This window comes from Pygocentrus nattereri, chromosome 12, assembly GCF_015220715.1.
Source record: "Pygocentrus nattereri isolate fPygNat1 chromosome 12, fPygNat1.pri, whole genome shotgun sequence".
NCBI lineage: Eukaryota > Metazoa > Chordata > Actinopteri > Characiformes > Serrasalmidae > Pygocentrus > Pygocentrus nattereri.
In genome coordinates this window covers 29,293,673-29,318,475 of record NC_051222.1, presented here as the reverse complement: position 1 = coordinate 29,318,475, position 24,803 = coordinate 29,293,673, and the positions used below count along the sequence as shown (strand labels likewise).

The 24,803-nt window shown below is 43.5% G+C and overlaps 2 protein-coding genes across 5 annotated transcripts in view; both read right to left on the bottom strand.

The window, feature by feature from the left end:
* The window catches only part of capn9 (calpain 9), a 32,633-nt gene extending 20,752 nt beyond the window's left edge, over positions 1-11,881 (bottom strand). Inside the window, exons 1-3 of one of the 2 annotated variants that reach the window (XM_037543547.1) lie at positions 11,613-11,881; positions 11,292-11,464; positions 386-455 (exon numbers count right to left, since the gene is read on the bottom strand). In XM_037543547.1, coding sequence (XP_037399444.1) covers positions 386-455; positions 11,292-11,464; positions 11,613-11,637 — 268 coding nt within the window. In that variant the 5' untranslated portion in view covers positions 11,638-11,881. Of the gene's footprint in view, positions 1-385; positions 456-11,291; positions 11,592-11,612 lie in introns of those variants that run through there. The other variant, XM_017720670.2, reaches the window with a different exon arrangement.
* Positions 386-24,803, bottom strand: part of taf5l (TAF5-like RNA polymerase II, p300/CBP-associated factor (PCAF)-associated factor) — a 27,459-nt gene continuing 3,041 nt past the window's right edge. The window contains exons 3-8 of one of the 3 annotated variants that reach the window (XM_037543548.1): positions 23,731-23,835; positions 22,851-23,044; positions 22,522-22,668; positions 21,728-22,150; positions 16,889-17,709; positions 386-455 (exon numbers count right to left, since the gene is read on the bottom strand). In XM_037543548.1, coding sequence (XP_037399445.1) covers positions 16,906-17,709; positions 21,728-22,150; positions 22,522-22,668; positions 22,851-23,044; positions 23,731-23,835 — 1,673 coding nt within the window. In that variant the 3' untranslated portion in view covers positions 386-455; positions 16,889-16,905. Of the gene's footprint in view, positions 456-12,783; positions 17,710-21,727; positions 22,151-22,521; positions 22,669-22,850; positions 23,045-23,730; positions 23,836-24,803 lie in introns of those variants that run through there. The other 2 variants (XM_017720673.2, XM_017720671.2) reach the window with 2 other exon arrangements.

The following is a 24,803-nucleotide window of genomic DNA, read 5'->3' as shown; positions in this document are numbered from 1 at the left end:
AGAGAAGAGCAGGATCACAGGCAAACTCTCTGATAATAGACCAAAGACACCAGCTGTAAGATCCGGTTTAGAATTTGAATATTACTGAGATTAATCAGTGCTATAGAGGTCATTCTTCACTTGGGCCCACACCTGAGACCAAACAAACGGCGGTCAGTTTAGGACGACATATCACGGCCGTATCAAGACATTTATCTCAGAGACGTTAACTTTGCAGGAAAAGGGGAAAAAGTGAAATTGACACACTATTCTGGAATTAAATTAGTTAATGAACATACATTAATGTAGCACGATTTTATTCTGACCATCACTGTTCGTTGGTTCACACAAAGGAAATCTGTTTGATGTTTTCTTATTAAATAATAAAATCGGGTGCTTGGCTCACCCAGTTGTCCTTGACATATGTCAGTTCTGTCAGCTCCTCCAAGAATGAATTTGGGGTCTTTGCAGATTTCCTAAATTAGAGAGAGTGACAGAGAGAGAGAGAAAGAGAGAGAGAGAGAGAGAGAAAGACAATGAAAGAGAGAGAGAGAGAGAGAGAGAGAGAGAGAGAGAGAGAGAGAAAGACAATGAAAGAGAGAGAGAGAGAGAGAGAGAGAGAGAGAGAGAGAGAAACTGTCATCTTAAGAATACTGACAAACTCAAGTACTGCGTTATTCACTGGTTATGCACATGTTATGAAGCCCCTACGTAGCTATGATTCAAAGTGATTTTCAATCATGATCTTGATCTCACTTGATCTTGAACTCCCTGATTGTTCCATCTGTAGAGGCAAGAAGTCTTGGTGTGACTCTGGATGGCCAGTTATCGTTCTCGACTCACATCGCAAACCTGACTCAGTCATGCCGGTTTCTCCTGTACAACATCCGAAGGATCCGACCCTTCCTCACCTGAGAGGCCCCCCAGGTGCGAGTGCAGTCTCTTGTCATCTCAAGGCTTGACTACTGAAACTCTCTCTTGGCTGGTCTTCCCATGCAGGCCATCAAGCCTCTGCAACTCATCCAGACTGCGGCAGCACGGCTCATCTTCAATCTGCCCAAGTTCAGCCACGTCACCCCACTGCTGCGCTCCCTTCACTGGCTTCCTGTAGCTGCACGCATCAGATTAAAACCCTAATGCTGGCCTACAAAGCCAAAAATGGACCAGCTCCTACCGACTTGATGGCAATGGTGAAATCTCGAACTGGACCACAGCCCTTCGAGCTTCGAGTACAGCTCGGCTTGACTCGCCCTCCTTCAATGCATGTGGAAGACAAGCATCGGGAATGTTCTCCGTACTGGCACCCAAGTGGAGGAATGAACTCCCACTGGCTGTCCGAACAGCAGAGCCTCTTGCTGTCTTTAAACGCAGACTGAAGACTCATCTCTTAAATGAGCTCTGAATTATAAGCTGCACTTACTTTATTGTACTGCACTCTGTATTGTAGTTTATTGTACTGTATCTTATTGTTATTGTATTGCATTGAATGGCACAGAGTTCTGCATTCAACTCTGTTCCTTTCTCTCTCGGTATCTACAGTGACATTTAGTTTCTATCAGTATCTGAGCTCAGGACTGTCTTTCTCTCTAACCTGTTGGTAACTAGCAAAGATACTTTCTCTAGATCGACAAAGCACTTGTTGTAAGTCGCTCTGGATAAGAGCTGCTAAATGCTGTGAATGTAAATGTAAATGATTTAAAACCATTCAGTATGTGTGAAAATCATCTTCAGTTTGAGGTCATTCAAATCTTTCATAGAACTGATTTATAGTGTTCTTAATATGGCCTGTCTTATAAACCCCACTACCTGCTCCCTAACAGGGTTAGAAATGGAAAAAATAATGTCCTGTCACTTTAATTAAAGGGCTCCTATGTCAATACGTCATAAAACATCTGTCGTCTTGTAAACGCAGACTTATTCATAAATAATGAAGTAATGCTTTTCACTGCTCATGCCTTTATTTGAGTCCTACCACCTTTTTAATGCAGCCTGGGGTATGTATGGCTTTAATGTGCCACAGTGCATTGGTGGAAGGGAGAGACACCTGCTCCTTCTGCAAGGTGTGGTCGCTTGTTTTACTCAAACCTTGACCGAGTGAGAGAAACGTTTAGGCCTGAATGACACATAGCACCTCCGACAGGGCTACGCCTGAGCAAGAAATGTGGTCCAACAATCATTTAAAGCAGCCTGATCACAAGCCAAGGATGAATGTGTGTATGCGTGTGGTGGGTGTGGTGCAAACCCCAACCAACTGAAACCTAAAAGAATCTTCTTTTGAGTTCCTCAAAACATGCTAGCTGATCTCCATTTACCCTCACCTGCAAAATACTCTGCAACACTAACCCAGCATGAATAGTAAACTATAGCATGGCTAATTAATGCGTGTCTACACGTTTCACGTTCAGTTACTCAGTCCTCTTAAAATACTTCCCTCAGACCTGCTAGCAGTGCTAAACAATGAAGGAAACAAGTAGGAGTTAGCATTAAACTTACATCCTTATGGCAGAAGCTACTTAGTATTTTGCTAGGGCTGGGACTCGACCCCAAAAACCCTCTCAAAACACACCACTAACGAAAAATAACAACACAGAATATGATTTGCATGCAGGTTAATGCTGGTGTGGTGCTGGTTTAGCTGGTCAGCCAAGAAGGTCACTGCTGCTTATTACCAAACATCCATGCTGGTTTTGCTGGTGACCGGCTTATCTGGTCTGTGCAGGTTTTTTTCTAGCAGGGACATCGTCCCACAGTCATCTTGACAGATTGATAGTCCAGCTGTATTTTGCTTCACATAAGTTTAGTCAGTTAGGTTCATTTGGCTGGTATCAGCTCTCCAAATTTCCTTGTTAAGGTCAATTCTAATAAACAAAGAGCTCTTTATCATTCTACATATCCTTCTCTATATGTCGTGGTTTCTGGAATTGAGACTGTGGAATCTATCAATTCCCATCACTTGTAATTGAAATCGATGTCGACTCCAAACAGCCCTACTTCATGCGCTTGGGATCGGAATAGCTGAATGAATCTTCCTTTCCTACCTGCTGTCCTCAGTTTTGGCTAAACATGTTGACACAGGGGACTAGCATGTGGATGAACATGGCTACCAGATCAATGATCAGAGTAAAGTCATGGAAAGCAGATAGGAAAAGGGGTTTCATTCATCTATTCAGGGAACTTCAGTAATTCTTCACAAATTCACTGTTTTCAACAGTGCGTTATGATGTGACTAGGCTGGTAATGTTCGCTGAAGTAACAGATTATTTGCATTTGTCTGCTTACATTAGATTCAATAGACTTGACTACAGTTTAAAATAAGTTAATAACTGAGTGAAATATGCTGATAACGGAGTTAAATATGCCAGTGGCCGAGGGAAATAGGCTAATAAGTGAGTCAAATATGCCAGTGGTTAAGAAAAATATATGAATAACCAACTTAAATATGCCAATGGTTGAGGGAAATATACCAATAACGGAGTTCAGTACGTCAGTGGGTGAGTAAAATACGCCAGTGACGGAGTTCAGTACGTCAGTGGGTGAGTAAAATACGCCAGTGACGGAGTTCAGTACGTCAGTGGGTGAGTAAAATACGCCAGTGACGGAGTTCAGTACGTCAGTGGGTGAGTGAAATACGCCAGTGACAGAGTTCAGTACGTCAGTGGGTGAGTGAAATACGCCAGTGACGGAGTTCAGTACGTCAGTGGGTGAGTGAAATACGCCAGTGACGGAGTTCAGTACGTCAGTGGGTGAGTAAAATAAGCCAGTGACGGAGTTCAGTACGTCAGTGGGTGAGTAAAATACGCCAGTGACGGAGTTCAGTACGTCAGTGGGTGAGTGAAATACGCCAGTGACGGAGTTCAGTACGTCAGTGGGTGAGTGAAATACGCCAGTGACGGAGTTCAGTACGTCAGTGGGTGAGTGAAATACGCCAGTGACGGAGTTCAGTACGTCAGTGGGTGAGTAAAATAAGCCAGTGACGGAGTTCAGTACGTCAGTGGGTGAGTAAAATACGCCAGTGACGGAGTTCAGTACGTCAGTGGGTGAGTAAAATACGCCAGTGACGGAGTTCAGTACGTCAGTGGGTGAGTAAAATAAGCCAGTGACGGAGTTCAGTACGTCAGTGGGTGAGTAAAATACGCCAGTGACGGAGTTCAGTACGTCAGTGGGTGAGTAAAATACGCCAGTGACTGAGTTCAGTACGTCAGTGGGTGAGTAAAATACGCCAGTGACGGAGTTCAGTACGTCAGTGGGTGAGTAAAATACGCCAGTGACGGAGTTCAGTACGTCAGTGGGTGAGTAAAATACGCCAGTGACGGAGTTCAGTACGTCAGTGGGTGAGTAAAATACGCCAGTGGGTGAGTAAAATACGCCAGTGACGGAGTTCAGTACGTCAGTGGGTGAGTAAAATACGCCAGTGACGGAGTTCAGTACGTCAGTGGGTGAGTAAAATACGCCAGTGACGGAGTTCAGTACGTCAGTGGGTGAGTGAAATACGCCAGTGACGGAGTTCAGTACGTCAGTGGGTGAGTAAAATACGCCAGTGACTGAGTTCAGTACGTCAGTGGGTGAGTAAAATACGCCAGTGACGGAGTTCAGTACGTCAGTGGGTGAGTAAAATACGCCAGTGACGGAGTTCAGTACGTCAGTGGGTGAGTGAAATACGCCAGTGACGGAGTTCAGTACGTCAGTGGGTGAGTGAAATACGCCAGTGACGGAGTTCAGTACGTCAGTGGGTGAGTGAAATAAGCCAGTGACGGAGTTCAGTACGTCAGTGGGTGAGTAAAATAAGCCAGTGACTGAGTTCAGTACGTCAGTGGGTGAGTAAAATACGCCAGTGACGGAGTTCAGTACGTCAGTGGGTGAGTAAAATACGCCAGTGACTGAGTTCAGTACGTCAGTGGGTGAGTAAAATACGCCAGTGACGGAGTTCAGTACGTCAGTGGGTGAGTAAAATACGCCAGTGACGGAGTTCAGTACGTCAGTGGGTGAGTAAAATACGCCAGTGACGGAGTTCAGTACGTCAGTGGGTGAGTAAAATACGCCAGTGACTGAGTTCAGTACGTCAGTGGGTGAGTAAAATACGCCAGTGACGGAGTTCAGTACGTCAGTGGGTGAGTAAAATACGCCAGTGACGGAGTTCAGTACGTCAGTGGGTGAGTAAAATACGCCAGTGACGGAGTTCAGTACGTCAGTGGGTGAGTGAAATACGCCAGTGACGGAGTTCAGTACGTCAGTGGGTGAGTAAAATACGCCAGTGACTGAGTTCAGTACGTCAGTGGGTGAGTAAAATACGCCAGTGACGGAGTTCAGTACGTCAGTGGGTGAGTAAAATACGCCAGTGACGGAGTTCAGTACGTCAGTGGGTGAGTGAAATACGCCAGTGACGGAGTTCAGTACGTCAGTGGGTGAGTGAAATACGCCAGTGACGGAGTTCAGTACGTCAGTGGGTGAGTAAAATAAGCCAGTGACGGAGTTCAGTACGTCAGTGGGTGAGTAAAATAAGCCAGTGACTGAGTTCAGTACGTCAGTGGGTGAGTAAAATAAGCCAGTGACTGAGTTCAGTACGTCAGTGGGTGAGTAAAATACGCCAGTGACGGAGTTCAGTACGTCAGTGGGTGAGTAAAATACGCCAGTGACGGAGTTCAGTACGTCAGTGGGTGAGTAAAATACGCCAGTGACGGAGTTCAGTACGTCAGTGGGTGAGTAAAATAAGCCAGTGACGGAGTTCAGTACGTCAGTGGGTGAGTAAAATACGCCAGTGACGGTGTTCAGTACGTCAGTGGGTGAGTAAAATACGCCAGTGACTGAGTTCAGTACGTCAGTGGGTGAGTAAAATACGCCAGTGACGGAGTTCAGTACGTCAGTGGGTGAGTAAAATACGCCAGTGACGGAGTTCAGTACGTCAGTGGGTGAGTAAAATACGCCAGTGACGGAGTTCAGTACGTCAGTGGGTGAGTAAAATACGCCAGTGACGGAGTTCAGTACGTCAGTGGGTGAGTAAAATACACCAGTGACGGAGTTCAGTACGTCAGTGGGTGAGTAAAATACGCCAGTGACGGAGTTCAGTACGTCAGTGGGTGAGTAAAATACGCCAGTGACGGAGTTCAGTACGTCAGTGGGTGAGTAAAATACACCAGTGACGGAGTTCAGTACGTCAGTGGGTGAGTAAAATACGCCAGTGACGGAGTTCAGTACGTCAGTGGGTGAGTAAAATAAGCCAGTGACGGAGTTCAGTACGTCAGTGGGTGAGTAAAATAAGCCAGTGACGGAGTTCAGTACGTCAGTGGGTGAGTAAAATACGCCAGTGACGGAGTTCAGTACGTCAGTGGGTGAGTAAAATACGCCAGTGACGGAGTTCAGTACGTCAGTGGGTAAGTGAAATACGCCAGTGACGGAGTTCAGTACGTCAGTGGGTGAGTAAAATACGCCAGTGACGGAGTTCAGTACGTCAGTGGGTGAGTAAAATACGCCAGTGACTGAGTTCAGTACGTCAGTGGGTGAGTAAAATACGCCAGTGACGGAGTTCAGTACGTCAGTGGGTGAGTAAAATACGCCAGTGACGGAGTTCAGTACGTCAGTGGGTGAGTGAAATACGCCAGTGACGGAGTTCAGTACGTCAGTGGGTGAGTAAAATACGCCAGTGACTGAGTTCAGTACGTCAGTGGGTGAGTAAAATACGCCAGTGACGGAGTTCAGTACGTCAGTGGGTGAGTAAAATAAGCCAGTGACTGAGTTCAGTACGTCAGTGGGTGAGTAAAATAAGCCAGTGACTGAGTTCAGTACGTCAGTGGGTGAGTAAAATACGCCAGTGACGGAGTTCAGTACGTCAGTGGGTGAGTAAAATACGCCAGTGACGGAGTTCAGTACGTCAGTGGGTGAGTAAAATACGCCAGTGACGGAGTTCAGTACGTCAGTGGGTGAGTAAAATAAGCCAGTGACGGAGTTCAGTACGTCAGTGGGTGAGTAAAATACGCCAGTGACGGTGTTCAGTACGTCAGTGGGTGAGTAAAATACGCCAGTGACTGAGTTCAGTACGTCAGTGGGTGAGTAAAATACGCCAGTGACGGAGTTCAGTACGTCAGTGGGTGAGTAAAATACGCCAGTGACGGAGTTCAGTACGTCAGTGGGTGAGTAAAATACGCCAGTGACGGAGTTCAGTACGTCAGTGGGTGAGTGAAATACGCCAGTGACGGAGTTCAGTACGTCAGTGGGTGAGTAAAATACACCAGTGACGGAGTTCAGTACGTCAGTGGGTGAGTAAAATACGCCAGTGACGGAGTTCAGTACGTCAGTGGGTGAGTAAAATACACCAGTGACGGAGTTCAGTACGTCAGTGGGTGAGTAAAATACGCCAGTGACGGAGTTCAGTACGTCAGTGGGTGAGTAAAATACGCCAGTGACGGAGTTCAGTACGTCAGTGGGTGAGTAAAATACACCAGTGACGGAGTTCAGTACGTCAGTGGGTGAGTAAAATACGCCAGTGACGGAGTTCAGTACGTCAGTGGGTGAGTAAAATAAGCCAGTGACGGAGTTCAGTACGTCAGTGGGTGAGTAAAATAAGCCAGTGACGGAGTTCAGTACGTCAGTGGGTGAGTAAAATACGCCAGTGACGGAGTTCAGTACGTCAGTGGGTGAGTAAAATACGCCAGTGACGGAGTTCAGTACGTCAGTGGGTAAGTGAAATACGCCAGTGACGGAGTTCAGTACGTCAGTGGGTGAGTAAAATACGCCAGTGACGGAGTTCAGTACGTCAGTGGGTGAGTAAAATACGCCAGTGACGGAGTTCAGTACGTCAGTGGGTGAGTAAAATACACCAGTGACGGAGTTCAGTACGTCAGTGGGTGAGTAAAATACGCCAGTGACGGAGTTCAGTACGTCAGTGGCTGAGTAAAATACGCCAGTGACAGAGTTAAATATGCTAGTAAAGCTGGGTTTATTTTTATTATTTGGGATTCTAAAATCAAGTCAAATATGCCAATAACTGAATTGAATTGTGACTGAGTGGAATATACATTTGTAACTTTGCGCTGATAACAATCCGGACAGTCCTTTTCCTCTTTGGCCTGGAGGACACAACGTCCATGATTTCCAAAAACAGTTTGAAATGTGGACTCGTCAGACCACAGGACACTTCTCTACTTTGCGTCAGTCCATCTTAGATGAGCTCGGACTCGGTGGTTTTCTGAAGTGTTCCCATGTGGTAATATCCATTACAGAATGATGTGGGTTTTTAATGCAGTGCCGTCTGAGGGATCGAAGGTCACAGGCATTCAATGTTGGTTTTCTGCCTTACCGCTTACTTGCAGAGATTTCTCCAGATTATCCGAATCTTTTGATGATACTTTTGATAAACTGTTGGACTATTTGCTCATGCAGTTCTTCACATCCTTGCTTGTGAACGACTGAGCCTTTCAGGGATGCTCCCTTTATACCCAGTCATGACACTCACCTGTTTCCAATTGACCTGTTCACCTGTGGAATGTTCCAAACAGGTGTTTTTTGAGCATTCCTCAACTTTCCCAGTCTTTTGTTGCCCCTGTCCCGACTTCTTTGGAACATGTTGCAGGCATCAAATTCAAAATGAGTGAATATTTGCAAAAAACAATAAAGTTTATCCATTTGAACATTTGCATGAACTTTGTAGTGTATTCAATTGAATATAGGTTGAAAGGGATTTGCAAATCATCGTATTCTGCTTTTATTTATGTTTTACACAACGTCCCAACTTCATTGGATTTGGGGTTGTAGATCTTCACTTTTAAACATGACAGGTCTGAAAAACGCAATACAACAGGAATCTCTAATTGCTCACACTGTGTGAGAGTATTTGACACAAACAAAGAGCTAACCCTGCCAATATGGTGGAACGACCCCATAATGCAGGGCAACATGCCATCACTTCTTAAGCCCTGCTGGCTTTCATTCATTTTAGACATGACAGTCTCATTTTTATTTGTGAAGTATTCATTTAAATAAACAGGAAAACATTCCAAACATATCAGACTGCATTTCTGTCCTCTAGCACAGAGCTAAGGGCCCATGGCGATGCTTTGCCTCCAGTTCACCACAAGAATTGTATCCCATAAGCAACAACTGAGTTTTATTTTGTCAGCAGAGATGGGCAATTTAACAGCCTACAGCGCTGTTTCTTTAGAATTCGCAGGCAGTTATTTAAGAGTTAGCATGTTGCAGCTCAAGGAGAACCAACACTTGCAAAGTATCTTAATATGGCCACCCAAAGTACACAAAGATGACTAAGTAGCTCAGAAATGTAAAAACAAATGCTTCTAAACGAAATGCATCTCAATACACTGTAAAGAGGAGAAGCTAGCTCAACTTAAAATGATAAAGTAAATGATTACTCTGCTTTTCCTGAGTTAACTCAAGTTTGCCCAACTAAAACATGGTTGACTCAAAGGATCTCCTAACTCTCAAGTCAAGTCTCTCAGTTAAGTAACAAATACGGAATTTGTTTTCTACTCATTTTTCGCAGTGGCTGGGAGTCTTGCCCAACAAACACCACCACCAGGCATTTTCTCCTCTTGGGCTTCCAGATATGGACAGCAGTGTCGTCACTGTGGTCCAAGCTCACAATCTCCTAATGTTGGGGTGAACCACACTGCCACATTACTTTGTGGTTTTTTTTTACAGTGTATTAAACATTTAAGGACAGAAATCAGAGCAATTTCAGGAGCTCAGGTTTCAAACCCAGTGGTGCCACAGCCAGGTGGGGATTGAACCCTAGTCTACAGCATAGAGGGCAGCAGTGTTACCCACTACACCATACCAACTACTAATAACTGGGAGCTCAAGAGAAGAAAATGCCTGGTGGGACTAACAGAATGAGTCTCAGCTAGAGAGCAAAAAAAGCATTCTGTATTTAAAAAATGTGTTACGAGAACTTTTGTGTTGGCTACGAAGTTAAAACTGGATATAATTTAAGTTGAACTGAATTCTCGTTTTTAACAGTGTAGCTTTAGACATATGCATATTCTTATGCTTGCACATCTTATTGATTATAGGCTATTATGCATACATTACATCACATAGATGCTGCAAACTTTGTCTGTATCTTGAGCCCTTTGAGTGACACCGTCAACCAGAGGAACTCATTCCAGTGCAAACAAACCTATCGAGTCTGATTTGGTCAGAAAATAAGAAAAGTTCTGAGCATGCAGGGTAGGAGAAGCAAAATGTGAATACTCATTACATCCTTCTGGATTCATACTTGAGCCAGTGACTTATCATTCATTTGTTCATTCAATCATTCATTTATTCATATATTTGGTCAATTTGAACTTGAAGGCTCCCTATGTAAAGAATTCATTACACATGCATAACCACTGGATATATATTTACATTTACAGCATTTGGCTGACGCTCTTATCCAGAGCGACTTACAATTTGGTCATTTTATAGAGGTAGGCCAAGGTGGTGTTAGGAGTCTTGCCCAAGGACTCTTATTGGTATAGTGTAGGGTGTTTACCCAGGTGGGGATTGAACCCCAGTCTACAGTGTAGAAGGCAGAGGTGTTACCCACTACACTAACCAACCACCATTATATAACAGAAGTATTTACGAAAAGCTCGTGCCAGTATTGGCAAAACGTTCATTTATTTGATTTCCAGTCAAAACGCCCAATAAGTGCAAGCGATTCATTTGTTAGTGTGAGTTACAAAAGCAGAAAACACACAAGCCTCAACAACTAAATACAGTGCCAAATTTTTAAGGGTTCAAAAGCACGTTTGAGTTCCCACTCAGCCTTTTTCACAGCTTCCATTCTTTTTAGACTCGCTTTCAGTGTTTCAGCGAAATCTGCAGGGATATTTTCCCACGCCTCCAAAGTTCAGTCTTAGAAGTTGGCTAGATATTCTGCTTCTATGGATCCAAACAATCCCAAACACACTGAGTGATGTTGAGGATGTCTGGACTCTGGTCAGTCCATTGTTCTTAGTTCTTAGCTTCTTAGTTTGATGCGTTTCCTTCTTAACAGCTCCACATCCTTTCAGACTCATAGTGCTGAGTGTCTCTCAGTGGAAGGATGGACAGAAGCTCCTGTGGATGTTTTCAGATCTGAATCCAGAGTGGAGCTTGATCTTCTCCTCTCTCTCAGAGAGGAAAGCTTTCATTTCTGTTCAACTGATGGGAACAGGTTTGGTTCCTACCAGCTCTAACATTTGGTTGTTAGGAGGTTTGCCTATTTCATGTCTAATCTAATCAGAAATGCCTACAGAAATGAAAAAACATTTTGACTGGAAATGAAAAAAACGAGTACTGTGTTCTGGGTGAAGCCACTGGTCCAGTTTGGTACATACCCCAGGTCTCTTCCATTCGAAGTTGACAGGCACGCTCTGGCTGAAGAAGAGCGATGAGTCGCAGGCGGGGAAATCCGGATCCTCGAACAGTTTCTTCCTCTGCAGACACTCCTGCCTCAGCTGCTCATACGTCTTCCCGTCAGCCTGAGAGCTCTCCACCACCGCTTTCCCACCTGAGCCACCATACAGTGTCGAAGAGGAGGGCATCCTTACACACCTGCTGCGCTATACACTCACTTACACACTGAGAGAAGCAGCTGACAACGCACTCGACTGACTGCAGCGCGTCTGACTGAGCGTTCTTCACTCGTTCACGCCTACCTGGTCTCGCCCAGTGTGTATGCATGACAGGCTCGTCAGGTTGTTCAGTCTCCTGCTGAAGAAACAGGTTTGGCCTCCTGAGTGAAAGTTGCCACACCTGAAACTTCAAGGCCCAGCCGGATACGTCCCCAATGGTCGAAGCCTCTAAAGAAGTGGCATTCCATTCAGAACTACTACTGCTACTCTGGCAGTTCAGGAATGTTGGTCTCTTAGCAAATCAGCACACCGGAGGAAACAATGTTAAGACTATTAACTCAATCATCACACTGTATAACTATTAAGAATACATTTTCATGCAATACAACATAGCTAGGTTTACCAACAGGGCTGTTTCCCTAGCAACTGTCATTTACGGCTTCCTTCTTGGACTTTCATCCCTGCCTGTCCCGTCCCATCCTTAATCCGGACATCATCATTATCTCCACTGAAATAGCAGCGATTGGATCATTAACACTGCATCTGGTAATTATATCATAAATACCACCGTTACACTCCAATTAGAGCTTCAGCCACAAATGTAATACCAACATGCAGGCATGTGTAGGAGAAGCCCAAAACCAACACTAAACACAACCAAAAACTAGATTCACAAACATGGATAAAAAATATTAAATTCTAAATGTGCTTTTCCCTCTTAGGACACTACGGATAGGCATATGATATACATGTATATGTCATCATCATGTCACAATACAATACAGTATATGCGGATGTAAATCTTCAGTACTTGCATACAACCTCATGTTTCATTATAAAGAGAGCAGAATTAGTCCTGTTTAACTGGATTTAGAGCAATGTAGCATGGTGACCGCTCAAAAATCATTGTATTCAGAATTTTTGGTAGTATTTTTAGAAAATGTAACAGTAGTGGCTCTTTTTTCTCTGTAAAATAGTCTGGGAAAAAAAAAGTGACATGTACTGAAATTTCTTGAAGTACCTCTAGGAGATGTGTTATTGAAAAAATAAGGAATTTTCTTAAATTTATTTCTCATTTATTTCTCTTTGTGCACATTATATATATATATATATATATATATATATATATATATATATATATATATATATATATATATATACACACACACACATACACACACACACACACATACACACACACACATACATACATATAGAGAAATATATATATATATAAAGAAAACATTGCAAAATGTACAGACCTGTCAAGTTCTTTAATATGTAGCCTGAGAAAGATTCTATGAAGCACTGTTCTTAACCTGGGAGCGATTCTGAGCGCACAAAAAAGGGAATCAGATACGCTTTTAAAAAATTACGGTCTTTTCATTTTACAAAAAAAAACAGACAACAATGTTAGATATTAGAAAAATATATTTACAGCTTTAACTACAATACAAACAAAGGACTTTTTGGTATGGTATGAAAAAGTAGAAAATTGCTTGCTGTGTTTAAAGTCTACAGGCGTCTACCAACAGGGTGGCAGAAATTTTGCCCAAAATATTTTGCACACAAACAGTTGGAGAGACAAAAAAAAAGAAAGAAAAGAAAAGAAAACAATAACAAAAAAAAGTTTCCACCCATAACTTTGAGATACGATCGAGGCCTTTAAATGAGCCCAGCTGCATGCTGTCTGAATGAGTCACAGGTTCAGGTTAACAGCTACATGTCAGACATTTTTCTCTTACAATACTCTTCTCTCCACCCTGTCGCTACCAATGCCAAGAATGTGCAGCACGTAGCCTGAAGACCAAAGAGAAGAGGTTCCCCTTTATATAGAGCGGTGCACCCCTCGTCTGTATAACAATCCAAGTCCTCTTTCGTGACACTGAACTGAATGATGACTGAATTAGTGCAACTGACCCTCAAACAAAACACTGAAAGAGTGCAGAACCCAACATGAGTCTAGCAGAGTCTTCTACTGCCGATGGTGTAAATATAAATTCTGCAGACGATACTGACTGTCAGGGGCTTTAAAACCCCAAATAACCACTGATACTGACCAATATCATTAATATAATTTGACTGAACCAGTTCTTGCCAAAGTACTTAGTCAACACAATGACAGACACTCAGCATTAAATGATATAAATACTGTAGCACTGGGGGTGGAGCTACACTGAGTTCTTTAGGCCTTAATTTCAGTTAATTACTCTTATTTTCATTAGATCTTTTCACTAATAAAGGGACTTGTATATGTTCTCAGGCTAAAGGTTACATTGGGTACAAGGGTCGAATGGTTTTGTTGATTTTCGAGGTGAAAATTCGTCAACAACTGCAGAGAACAACATTAAAAGTGGCTTTTTTCTGCCAATTTTAGTGCACAAATTGGGAAAAAAAGCAAAATATAAGATGATAAATGTGCCATAAATCCAGCACGGGTCACATTTGATGTTTTAATGTTTTACAGCATGTTGACCTCAGCAGATAAACATTAATTGTGCATTATGTGCTGAAGTGTATTCCCTGCAGAGGACGTGGAAACCCATTTTCACTTAGAAAAGCAAGAAAATAGTGCACCTTTAAACAGAATAACAGCCAAATCCAACCTTCAGTCCTGCTGATCATACCTAGAACACAAATCTCTCAAAAACAACTGGAAAACTAGGCTAAGTGTCACAAACGCACAATAATGTAGGTTTTCTTCCCCAACATTTTCTTAAATGGCATTTTGTAAATCTTTTTTTTTTTTTTTTTAAGTTCACCATAACAAAACATTTCCATTAAAAAATGGCATTTTGGACAACAACAACAAAGAAAAACAAAGGTAACACTCAGCTCTTGGCAGAACAACCTCACTAACAAAAATGAAATGTGAACTGACATTCAAAAGATTTCTTCGACAATCCAAAATAAACTGCTTGATTGACCATCAAGTCCAAGTCCATCATTCTCTGACATGAAAGGAAACCATGATCCTAGATCAACAGAGTGTTTAGAGACTGACCACTGATTGAGGCGGAGAGGATGACCAACACAAACCATGCATGAACAGATGGACTACAGTCTCTCATTTTGCTCCATAGTCCATAAATAGTGCAGTGCATTCAGGGCTCAACTGATGTAAATGTTTTGCTGCAGCTAAAATCCACCTTATAATATCAGCCGATGTAGTTTTATATGGTCAGACACCAGATTGATTCCAACAGCCTTAGATAAACGTGCTTCAACGACGGATATGATTGTCAGTTTTCAACGGCTGCACTTTGTAAACTCGAATAAACAGCATAAACAGCATAAGGCCGTCACTGAAATGGATCCTTATGCCTTAATGTTAACACTAACATGGTGCTAATAGGTGAGAACCGTTTATTTGACTAAATATCGGAACAGCGCATGAACCAGTCGACGAATTCGGACACCATCGTCGGCCTGTGTGCTTGAGCGAGGCTAGAGATCGCTGAATAAGAAGCCAACGTGTTTAACATACTGAGCCATTTGTAACCTAAAGCCCTTCTGGCTTATAAGCCACTCTGTCCATCATTGCTGCCAGGTTTAAAAGGGGAAAAGGCGTCAACTCACAATGATTTCTGGGTAAATTCTGCTGCTGAAGTCGACACGTTCACTCAACCTCTGAGGACTCATCGAACACCATCTGCTTGAGCCACGTTATTGCCTGGGCCTTTACAGACACTGACAAACCTGCAGAACACCCACATCAGCCAACGTTACCAGCCAAGGGATACATCAGTCGAGCCCTACAACATGAAATAAAACAACGAGATAGTGGTCACTACACCGCGTCTACGCAGTGCACTACACAGGAAGCCGCCTGACAGCCCGACATGGGCCAGTCTACGGGGACCTGCTGGTGCCATCCCATATAAATAAAAATAATACATGGCCACGATTCAGTAAGGTGTGGGAACGAGATCATAATGTGTGCCCATGACTTAGTAACACGCTGGAATAAGATAAGTCATAGCCACGACTTAGTAAGGTGTGCTAATTAGATCATGCCTTACTAAGTCATGGCCACACATTAGGATCTCGTTCCCACTACTTAATACAGCCCACACACATGCACTCTCTCTGCTCCAGTAACCAACAGAAAGACGCACTCCATGAACTGATCCAAAATCAGATCCACGCAGTCCACTGGGCGTATTCAACTTGCATGTCAGAAGCCAAATCCTGCACCAAAATCAGCTGCATTTTACCAGTTTTATGCCCCATAGCAGAACTGGCAATGGTGAAAAGACGGCAACAAGAAGCCATGTAAACACTGGCACACTGCCCATGTCCAGGGCAACGGCGTTCAGCCACTTTATTCTCCTAACAGTTTCTAACAGTGTGTTTTCGTTGAAATCCCGCAAGTTAACGTCTCATACGTTGATGTTTCGTCGCTGCTTCATTAAAAACAATGAACTATCCAGTTTTCCGTCATCGGTCTCCCACCAACATGTATACACAGCGATACTCTCACACATGGGCTGGATCTCAAATCACTCCCTGCTCCCTATATAGTGCACAACACAGGCCAGAAGGCAATTGCTTCTACATCATATATCATAAATTAAGCACAAATGTCTGACAGAGAGCCATGTGGCACACAATCTGGCTACACTGTCTACACAACCATGTGCATTCAGATGTAAGGAAATCTCAAATCGTGCTCCACTGCCTATATAGTGCACTAGGTACAATTAAATAATGGCAATAATGGCAAGTGCACCACAGGCATACACAGCAAGTCAAAAGCCAGGAACCACCCAAATGTCTGTAAGACCCTTACATGAGATTGAGGTCATGACTCTTCTGAATTAGACCAATGGGTGTAACTACATCAGCAGAGTAAGTCATTCTATATATGGTGTTGGCACACAGTAGTGTGCAAAAGTCCTAAGCTATCCAATCAAAAATATAAAGGCTTTTATCTGGGCACTGAATGTTTATTTGTTAAAAACAACAAAAAATAATTAGAATGCAAACAGATAAACTATCCATAGTGATCTGATCTGATCTCCAAAGCACTCCTCAAGGAAGTCCAGTATGAACAGTACCACCTCATGGTTATGGTAGCTCATGGTTAAAAATGACCTATGACGTGTTACCCGTTGGTCTAATACAGGGGTGCTCAATCCTGGGCTTAGATCCAGCATCTAGCTCTAGAATTCAGAAACTCCTGAATGCATTATATAAGCTGGCTCATGATGTTAAGATGAGGGTTGGTGCTAAACTCTCCAGATCTCCAGGACCAGGACTGGGCACCCCAGTCTAACGCATACCGATAATAAAGATTAGATCAACCTTGACACAGAATGTCTTGCGGATCTTTGCATGGCTCCTGACTTCTGACTCACCGGCACACTGTCCCTGGTCATTGCTCTTGTTTCTCCAGTGCTGTCCCAGTCACCAGCAGTAGGTTGCATGCCATGAACTGGACGTTCAGGACTCCACTGGTTTCACCTGAGTACAGTCCCACCAATTCTCCACTGGACCCGTCCGCTGCAGCCGCTGCTCCACCATGAGTGTTACGGATGTCCCAGACTCTAACAGAGTTGTCCAGGGCGGCAGAGGCCACCAGGGCACTGTCCGGGCTGAATGAAAGGCTCATTACATTGTCTGTGTGACCCCGCAGGTCTTTAAACAGTGTGCCAGACGCCAAGTCCCACAGTTTGACCCTTTGGTCCTCACCGGCTGAGGCCAGGTACTTGCCGTTGGGTGAAAATGCCAGGGCCAAAACAGGGCCTCGATGTCCCGTGAATAACCTGACAGAATTGCCTTGCTGAGTGCTCCACAGTCGCACAGTTTTGTCTGTAGAACCTGTAGCAATATAGTTAGAATTAGGGTGAAATTTAACACAGTCAACGTCAGCCAGGTGTCCTGCGTAAACACGCAGCGGATAGGTGCGCTGGAAGGTCCAGAGACGCGCTGTGCGGTCCTGCGACGCCGTGCAGAAGTACAGGCTACAGGGGCTCACGTCTACATCCCACACAGGGTAGGCGTGGCCACAGTACAGCGAAGCATTAGTGAAGCTGTTCAGGTCCCAGTAACGCACTGTTGAGTCTTCAGAGCAGGACAGCAGACCAGAGCTGTCGGTCAGAAAGGCTGTGCGGTACACGGGACCGCAGTGCGCACGGAGGGTCTTTATCTCACTGCCTGACGAGTCCTCCTCATCCGCCTGAGCAAGAATAAACAGTGTCGTTACAAAAACTTTATAATTAGATTAACTTTAGAAACTACACTCTTAGAAAAAAGGGTTCTATACAGTACCAACAAAAGGTTTTATAACATGTAACAAGTGCAGAATCCTTTTTGGTGCCACGTAGAAACATTTTTAAAGAACCACAGACAGTATTATGTCAAAGTTTGAACAACCTGGTCAAATGACGATTGATTGATTGATTTATTTATTTTATTCTAAGCCTAAATAAGTTAACAATCCTCTATACAGAACAGACTTACACAAGACACTTTCCTGCAATGTAAGAGTGCAATTTCTATTTACTTGCCGAGTTTAACATATTGGAAAAATATATACATAATACGGTGGAACCTTTGCACAGGTCACATTTCATGGTTTATTTTTCCCCCAATATGTTAAGTTCAGCAAATAAACTATAATCATGCATTAAAATGTGCAACAGTGTGTTCTCTGTAGATGATTAACCTACAAACTATGTATTAATTAACTATGTATTATGTAATATTATGAGTATTATGTAATATTATGGCTTGGGATTGTTACTTTTGCATACATCTGTACTAGGGCTGAAAGATTAATTGTTTTTATATCAAAATTGCAATTTAGGACAGTGTAAATTTCAAATTGCAAGAGCTAAAATTTCCTTTAATTATAGCCCACACACAATATAGATTATAAAAAAATATCAAAAAATTTAAGTTCTTCAAGGTGGAAGACGTAAACACAGTCATTCTATACAGAACCTGAACAGTCAGACCCATTGGCATGCATAAAAAGTTCTTTGCATGGTGAAGCAGCTCTTCAGATTGGAGAATGGTGTTGTATGTGGTTCTGTAGAGCATCAAAAAGGGTTGTTACCGTCACTTCGTTGCTTATTGATGTCAAGCTTCCAACAATAGAAGAACATTTTGGTCCTATAGAGAACTCAACAAACCTCCATGTGTTGTGACATCACAACTACAGCTTATTGGCAGTTTGACACACACAATGTTCAATGGTCGAGCCTCAGAATCCCAATATGAATAAACGAATAAATAAATAAATAAAACCCGCAAATCTCAGTCGCAAGATTTGTCAAAAAAATCCGAATTAGATATTTTCCACAAATCTTTCAGCCCTAATCTGTACAACAGGTTTTCCAACACAGAAAAGAACCGTTTACGCAAATAAAATTAGTTATTTTAGTTTCTTTTTAAAACCTTTTAAATCTCTGAAAAACCATTTAAGGGTGTCGAGATGTGCTAATCTGATCAAACCATATTTTAAAAGATTGCTAGTCCAACCTTTTTCATCACAAAAAAATCACGGCTTATTTTCCTCCCATACTGTGATGTATAGAATATTGCCAAAAATATTCACTTCTCTGTCCTCACAGGCATATGAACTTGAGTGAATGAACACCTTCCACAAGGTGTAGTGTGTGTTTATGGGAATTTTTGACCGTTCTTCCAGAAGCACATTGGTAAGGTCAGACACTGATGTTGGACGAGAACTCCAGAGAACACGTCTCCACTGCTCTAGAGTCCAGTGGCGGCGCTTTGCATTGCACTAGTTGTTGTAAGGCTTGAGTGGAGTTGCTCGGACATGGAAACCCATTCCATGAAGATCTCTATGCTGTTCTTGAACTAATGAACATGAAGTTTGGAGGTCTGTAGTGATTGACTCTGCAGAAAGTTGGTGACCTCTGCTCACTATGCCCCTCAGCATCTGCTGACCCTGCTCTGTCATTTTACCTGGCCGACCACTTTGTGTCAGAGTTGCCGTCGTTCCCAATCGCTTCCACTTCCAATCCCAATGAAAGTTGACCGTGGAATATTTAGTAGTGAGGAAATTTTATGACTGGACTTGCTGCACAGGTGGCGTCCGATCACGGTACCACGCTGGAATTCACTGAGCTCCTGAGAGCGACCCATTCTTTCACTAATGTCTGTAGAAGCAGTCTGCAGGCCTGGGGGCTCGGCTTTATACACCTGTGGCCATGGAAGTGACTGGAACACCTGAATTCAGTGATTTTGATGGGTGAGTGAAAACTTTTGGCAATATATTTGCAAACACTGAGATATAAAATTGATCTGAGACATGACGGTGGTTTTTCGAGACTCGAAGTTGTTTAGCTTGAGGAATGATGGCGATTCTGACACGGATGGCTGAGGAGGTCCTAAAATGCACCCCATAGCCCCGCCTAGTACTAATTAACATATATTATAATATATTAACAATATTTGCATGTTGGTCAGTTTGAAAATGAAAACTTAATGTGGCAAATGAAAAGTGAATCTCCAGCAGGTGGCGCCGTTGTTCATTTGCATTTGACTTTTCATTCTGACAGTTAAAGTGCATCCACACTGAAAACTGAATCACAAATTGTCACTTTGCTGTTGATTTATCCATTTTGCATTTCCATTTTGTAAGATATGCAGCCGAAAAAGACGCAGCTATAAAGAAGAAAACACTGCATTCCGATTTTAGTTTTGACGCGTATTCGGCATTTCACGAAAAAAAGCCAAAGGCAAAGTGAAGCTTGTGTTTCCTTTTCTCTATTTTTTTCATTTTAGATTTGGCCAAGAAACACCAGAATAACGACTAAAATTAAATGACAAATAGCTGTTTTAAATTTATTTTTGTCACAAACGGCTCATGTGAAAAATGAAATTTCAAATGAAGGTTTTTCATTTCATTTTCAATTTTGGCAGGATATTTGCGCAGATGTTTGGAAAAAGAAATGGCAAAAAGAGGTTTGCATTTAAATTTTATCATTTTAATTTCTTTTTTGGCAGGATTTGCCGCCCATAGGAAAAAGCCCCATGTACAGGAAATAAAGTGGGCAAATATCTTCCAAGAGTGAAATCAAATGCATTGAACAGGGCCGTCAGTTCGTTCTAGATCAGCGCAATTGATTTATTTTGCTTGAACGTCTCAAACGATTTGGAATGAGCCTCACTATTTGAAGGCAACTGGCAACCCAGCATGTCTTACAACATCAAACTGATGTACTTCAAATTAGGGTTGCAACGGTATGAGATTTTCACGGTATGATAACCGTGAATTTTAATACCGTGGTATACCGTGGAACCGGTTACCGCTGCAACCCTAATCTGAGCCAGTGTGCGTCTCTGACCAACTACTGTTGTAAACGTCCGTTTTACTGCCAAGTTAATATAACCAGAGACTGCAGAAAGAGGGGACTATCTATTTTATACATGATCCTCACAATAGAGGCACGTCAGATTTTAAATATAAACTCATGCAAATTAATGGCGTCTTTCACGTTGAGTCCGACTCCGGAAAAATCCAAATTAGTCTGTGAGGACCTGAACACGGACACGCGCATCCACCACAGCACGCGCTTCATAGCCACGGGCATAACGTTACTTCCAGCACCTGCATGCTCATAGTTCGGATGACTCAGCACTTTTGCGGCGCTTAACGCGTGGGCTGTGCCCGAATACAAAGATGGGTTTTATAGTCGAAATTTCACGCATTTAGGGTCGGACTGAAATTATAAACGAGCACAGCGGGGTGGTGTTCTCGGAGATGGGAGAACAGGTTAGAGGTATTCCCTCCTTTAGCTGCCACTTTCCTGCCACATTGATTACAAATCGGATTCCCATCCTCGCGTGCATTTGGCGGGTATCCGAAGTAGTCCCACACTGCTGACTTTAGTTTAGCCTTTTTTTTTAGGGGGACGGAGATTTGTTAAGTCTGTGGCACTCTCTGCCATTCTCACTGCTGTGTGCTTGTGTGACTGAAACGGAGCGGAGCTGCGCATGCGCGGGTGAGTTTCTGAGCTGGGTTGTGTTTTACCGGTAATGAGCAAATGCCCACGGTATGATAACCGTGCATTTTAATACCGTGGTATACCGTGGAACCGGTTACCGCTGCAACCCTACTTCAAATGTGCACTGTTTTAGCTACAAAAACACAAACACTGAATAATTGGCCAGATTGCCTGCAGGGTTATTTGAAGTGCATCATCTTGCATCAGTCCTCTCACCTCTTCCTCCAGAACGTCACAGGCAAGCCGTATCTTAGCCACGTCCGCCCTGTGAGGGCCTGCTTTCAGCTTTCTGGCTCGCAGGCTCCACAATTTAACAGCAGAGTTGTCGAAGCCCGCGGCGAGCAGCCGGCTGTCGGGTGACACCTCGGCCGTGTTGAGGAGCTGATCGGTGTGCTGGAAGGCGTAGAAACACACGGTGGTTAAGGAGGGAGGGCCCTCCCGCACACGCTTAATGCAGTCCTGAAGAGCCTCCAGAGCAGCCTCATTCTGAGGTAACCCCGCTGTCACTTCCACAGGCTCCGCTCCCTCCGCCCCGTCCACACCGGCCCAGGTGCTGGAGGAAGATGAGGTGGAGTTCCCTGTGTTAAGCCCCGACCCATAGAGCTGGTAGTCGGTCCGACGCACAGCAGTCACCTCCACCTGTGGAATGATTGTGTATTCAAATTTAATTTATAATAGAGATTCAGAGCTTTACTTATTAAAACTTCCAGAACACGTTAAACTTCATCAGTAAGGGTGTGAATATCTGATCTGCAAACAATTATGATTTTTTTAGGAAATGCTTCACGAATTCTTAATTTTTAAATCGTTAATTTTTTAAAAACAACATAAATTTTGCAATTTACCCAGAAAGAAAATATACACTATAAAAACAATATACTATTATGTTTAGAAACAGCTTGAAACAGCTTCTGATTTTGGCTAAAAACATCTGTGCAAACTTCACTAAATATCGTAATAAGAGATTACAATTTCAAACAATTCTGATCTAGCGTTCCAAAATCAATCACCTGTAAGTGTGTGCTGAGCGCCCTGCAGATGGCGCTGTTGTCATCGCTCTGCAGGTACCGCAGGAGGTAACTGTAGGCCTGGTCCGTCAGGTGGACCACGTACTTGTGGTCCAGCAGAGCACAGAGTTTGGAATTGGAGGCCACGTCCTGCAGAGCATCATAGGAAAAAGGTAAGGAATAGATTTATTCCCACGAACGCCTAAAAAAACTGAAACCACTGCTTAGTGCTGATCTCTCCACAGCCTGGACAGCTGCTGCCCTGTACAATGTAACTCCTCACTGACCAGTGGCATGAGTTGCCTGTGACCTGCGTTGTTCTGGTGACTGACCTGTGGTGTTAGTACTCCACGAAGCTGCTCCACAATGGCTTTCTGCTCAGCGTCCTGCTGGAAGAGGGAGTGGAAGCGGCCGTAAAATGCATCTACTGCCCCCTTCAGGCCACAGCGCGCCATGTCCAGGTGCAGGTAAAGGAAGAGGGGAAACAGCACTACACTAACTTCCCTTGCCCACGGCACCTCCGCCTCTGGAGATGGAGGGAGGGAGGGGGAAAGAGAGAGAGAGAGAGAGAGAGAGAGAGAGAGAGAGAGAGAGAGAGAGAGAGAGAGAGAGAAAGAAAGAAAGAAAGAAAGAAAGAAAGAAAGAAAGAAAGAAAGAGAGAGAGAGAGAGAGAGAAAGAGAAAGAAAGAGAGAACCTTTATGATGGTGTTTCACACCATTCTAGAATATCCTACCGGCTTTGACACCGTTCTAGAATGTTCTACCTTCATTCACACTATCACAGAATATTCTATGATAAAAGTCATAAAAGTAAGAATAGTCATAAAAGCTCTTATAGTTCTAGAATTTTCTGCCCTCATTCATAAAACTGTAATGCGTTCTCGTTCAGACGGTCCCAGAATTTTCGGCCCTCATTCACATCACTATAGAATATCCTACCTGCTTCACACCAAATGTCCATCGGTCTTACTGTTGTAAAACATCCTCCACTCTATTCCTCCCTCCCCTCTGTAGGACACCCTTAGTTACATTTCTAGAACATTTGCTCCCTTTAACTTGTTTGGTTTATCAGTTCTTTTTCTAAACATTTTAAAAACAGTTTTTTGGGTCAATCTGCTCTGGCCTATAATCTGGTATATTTTATGAGCACATGAACATTGTTTCTCAGAGCTGACATAGTAGGCTGGTTAAGCTGGGCTGTGCGTTACTCACCCAGTAGAAAAGTTCGTAATCTGGAGAACTGAGCATCATACTGCTGAGGGTCTGACTGGCACGGAGCTGCAGAAACCACGTTTGCACAGCTAGACTCTGTCTGGACTAGAAAAGAGAGAAACAGTGTCCTTCAGATTTTATAAGCCAATACTGCAAAGCTAAAAAGTTAGCGTTTCTGAATTTGAATGACACTTTATTTCCAAAAGTATTCACTCGTCTGCCTTCAAACACATATGAAATTGAGTGGCATCCCATTCTTAATCCACAGGGTTTAATATGATGTCGGCCCACCCTTTGCAGCTATAACAGCTTAAACTCTTCTGGGAAGGCTTTCCACAAGGGTTAGGAGTGTGTTTATGGGAATTTTTGACCGTTCTTCCAGAAGCACATTTGTGAGGTCAGACACTGATGTTGGACGAGAAGGCCTGGCTCACAGTCTCCGATCTAATTCATCCCAAAGGTGTTCTATCGGGTTGAGGTCAGGACTCTGTGCAGGTCAGTTAAGTTCTTCCACACCAAACTGGCTCATCCGTGTCTTTATGAACCTGCTTTCTGCACTGGTGCGCAGTCATGTTGGAACAGGAAGGGGCCGTCCCCAAACTGTTCCCACAAAGTTGGGAGCATGAAATTGTCCAAAATCTCTTGGTGCTGAAGCATTAAGAGCTTCTTTCACTGGAACTAAGGGGCCGAGCCCAACTCCTGAAAAACAACCCTACACCATAATCCCCCCTCCACCAAACTTTACACTTGGCACAATGCAGTCAACAAGTACCGTTCTCCTGGCAACCGTCAAACCCAGACCCATCCATTGGACTGCCAGATGGAGAAGCGTGATTCATCATTACAGAGTCTCCTCTGCTCTAGAGTCCAATAGCGGCGCTTTGCATTGCACTAGTTGTTGTAAGGCTTGAGTGGAGCTCGGACATGGAAACCCATTCCTTGAAGCTCTCTACGGTGTTCTTGAACTGATCTGAAGGCCACATGAAGTTTGGAGGTCTGTAGTGATTGACTCTGCAGAAAGTCGGTGACCTCTGCTCACTATGCCCCTCAGCATCTGCTGACCGCTCTGTCAT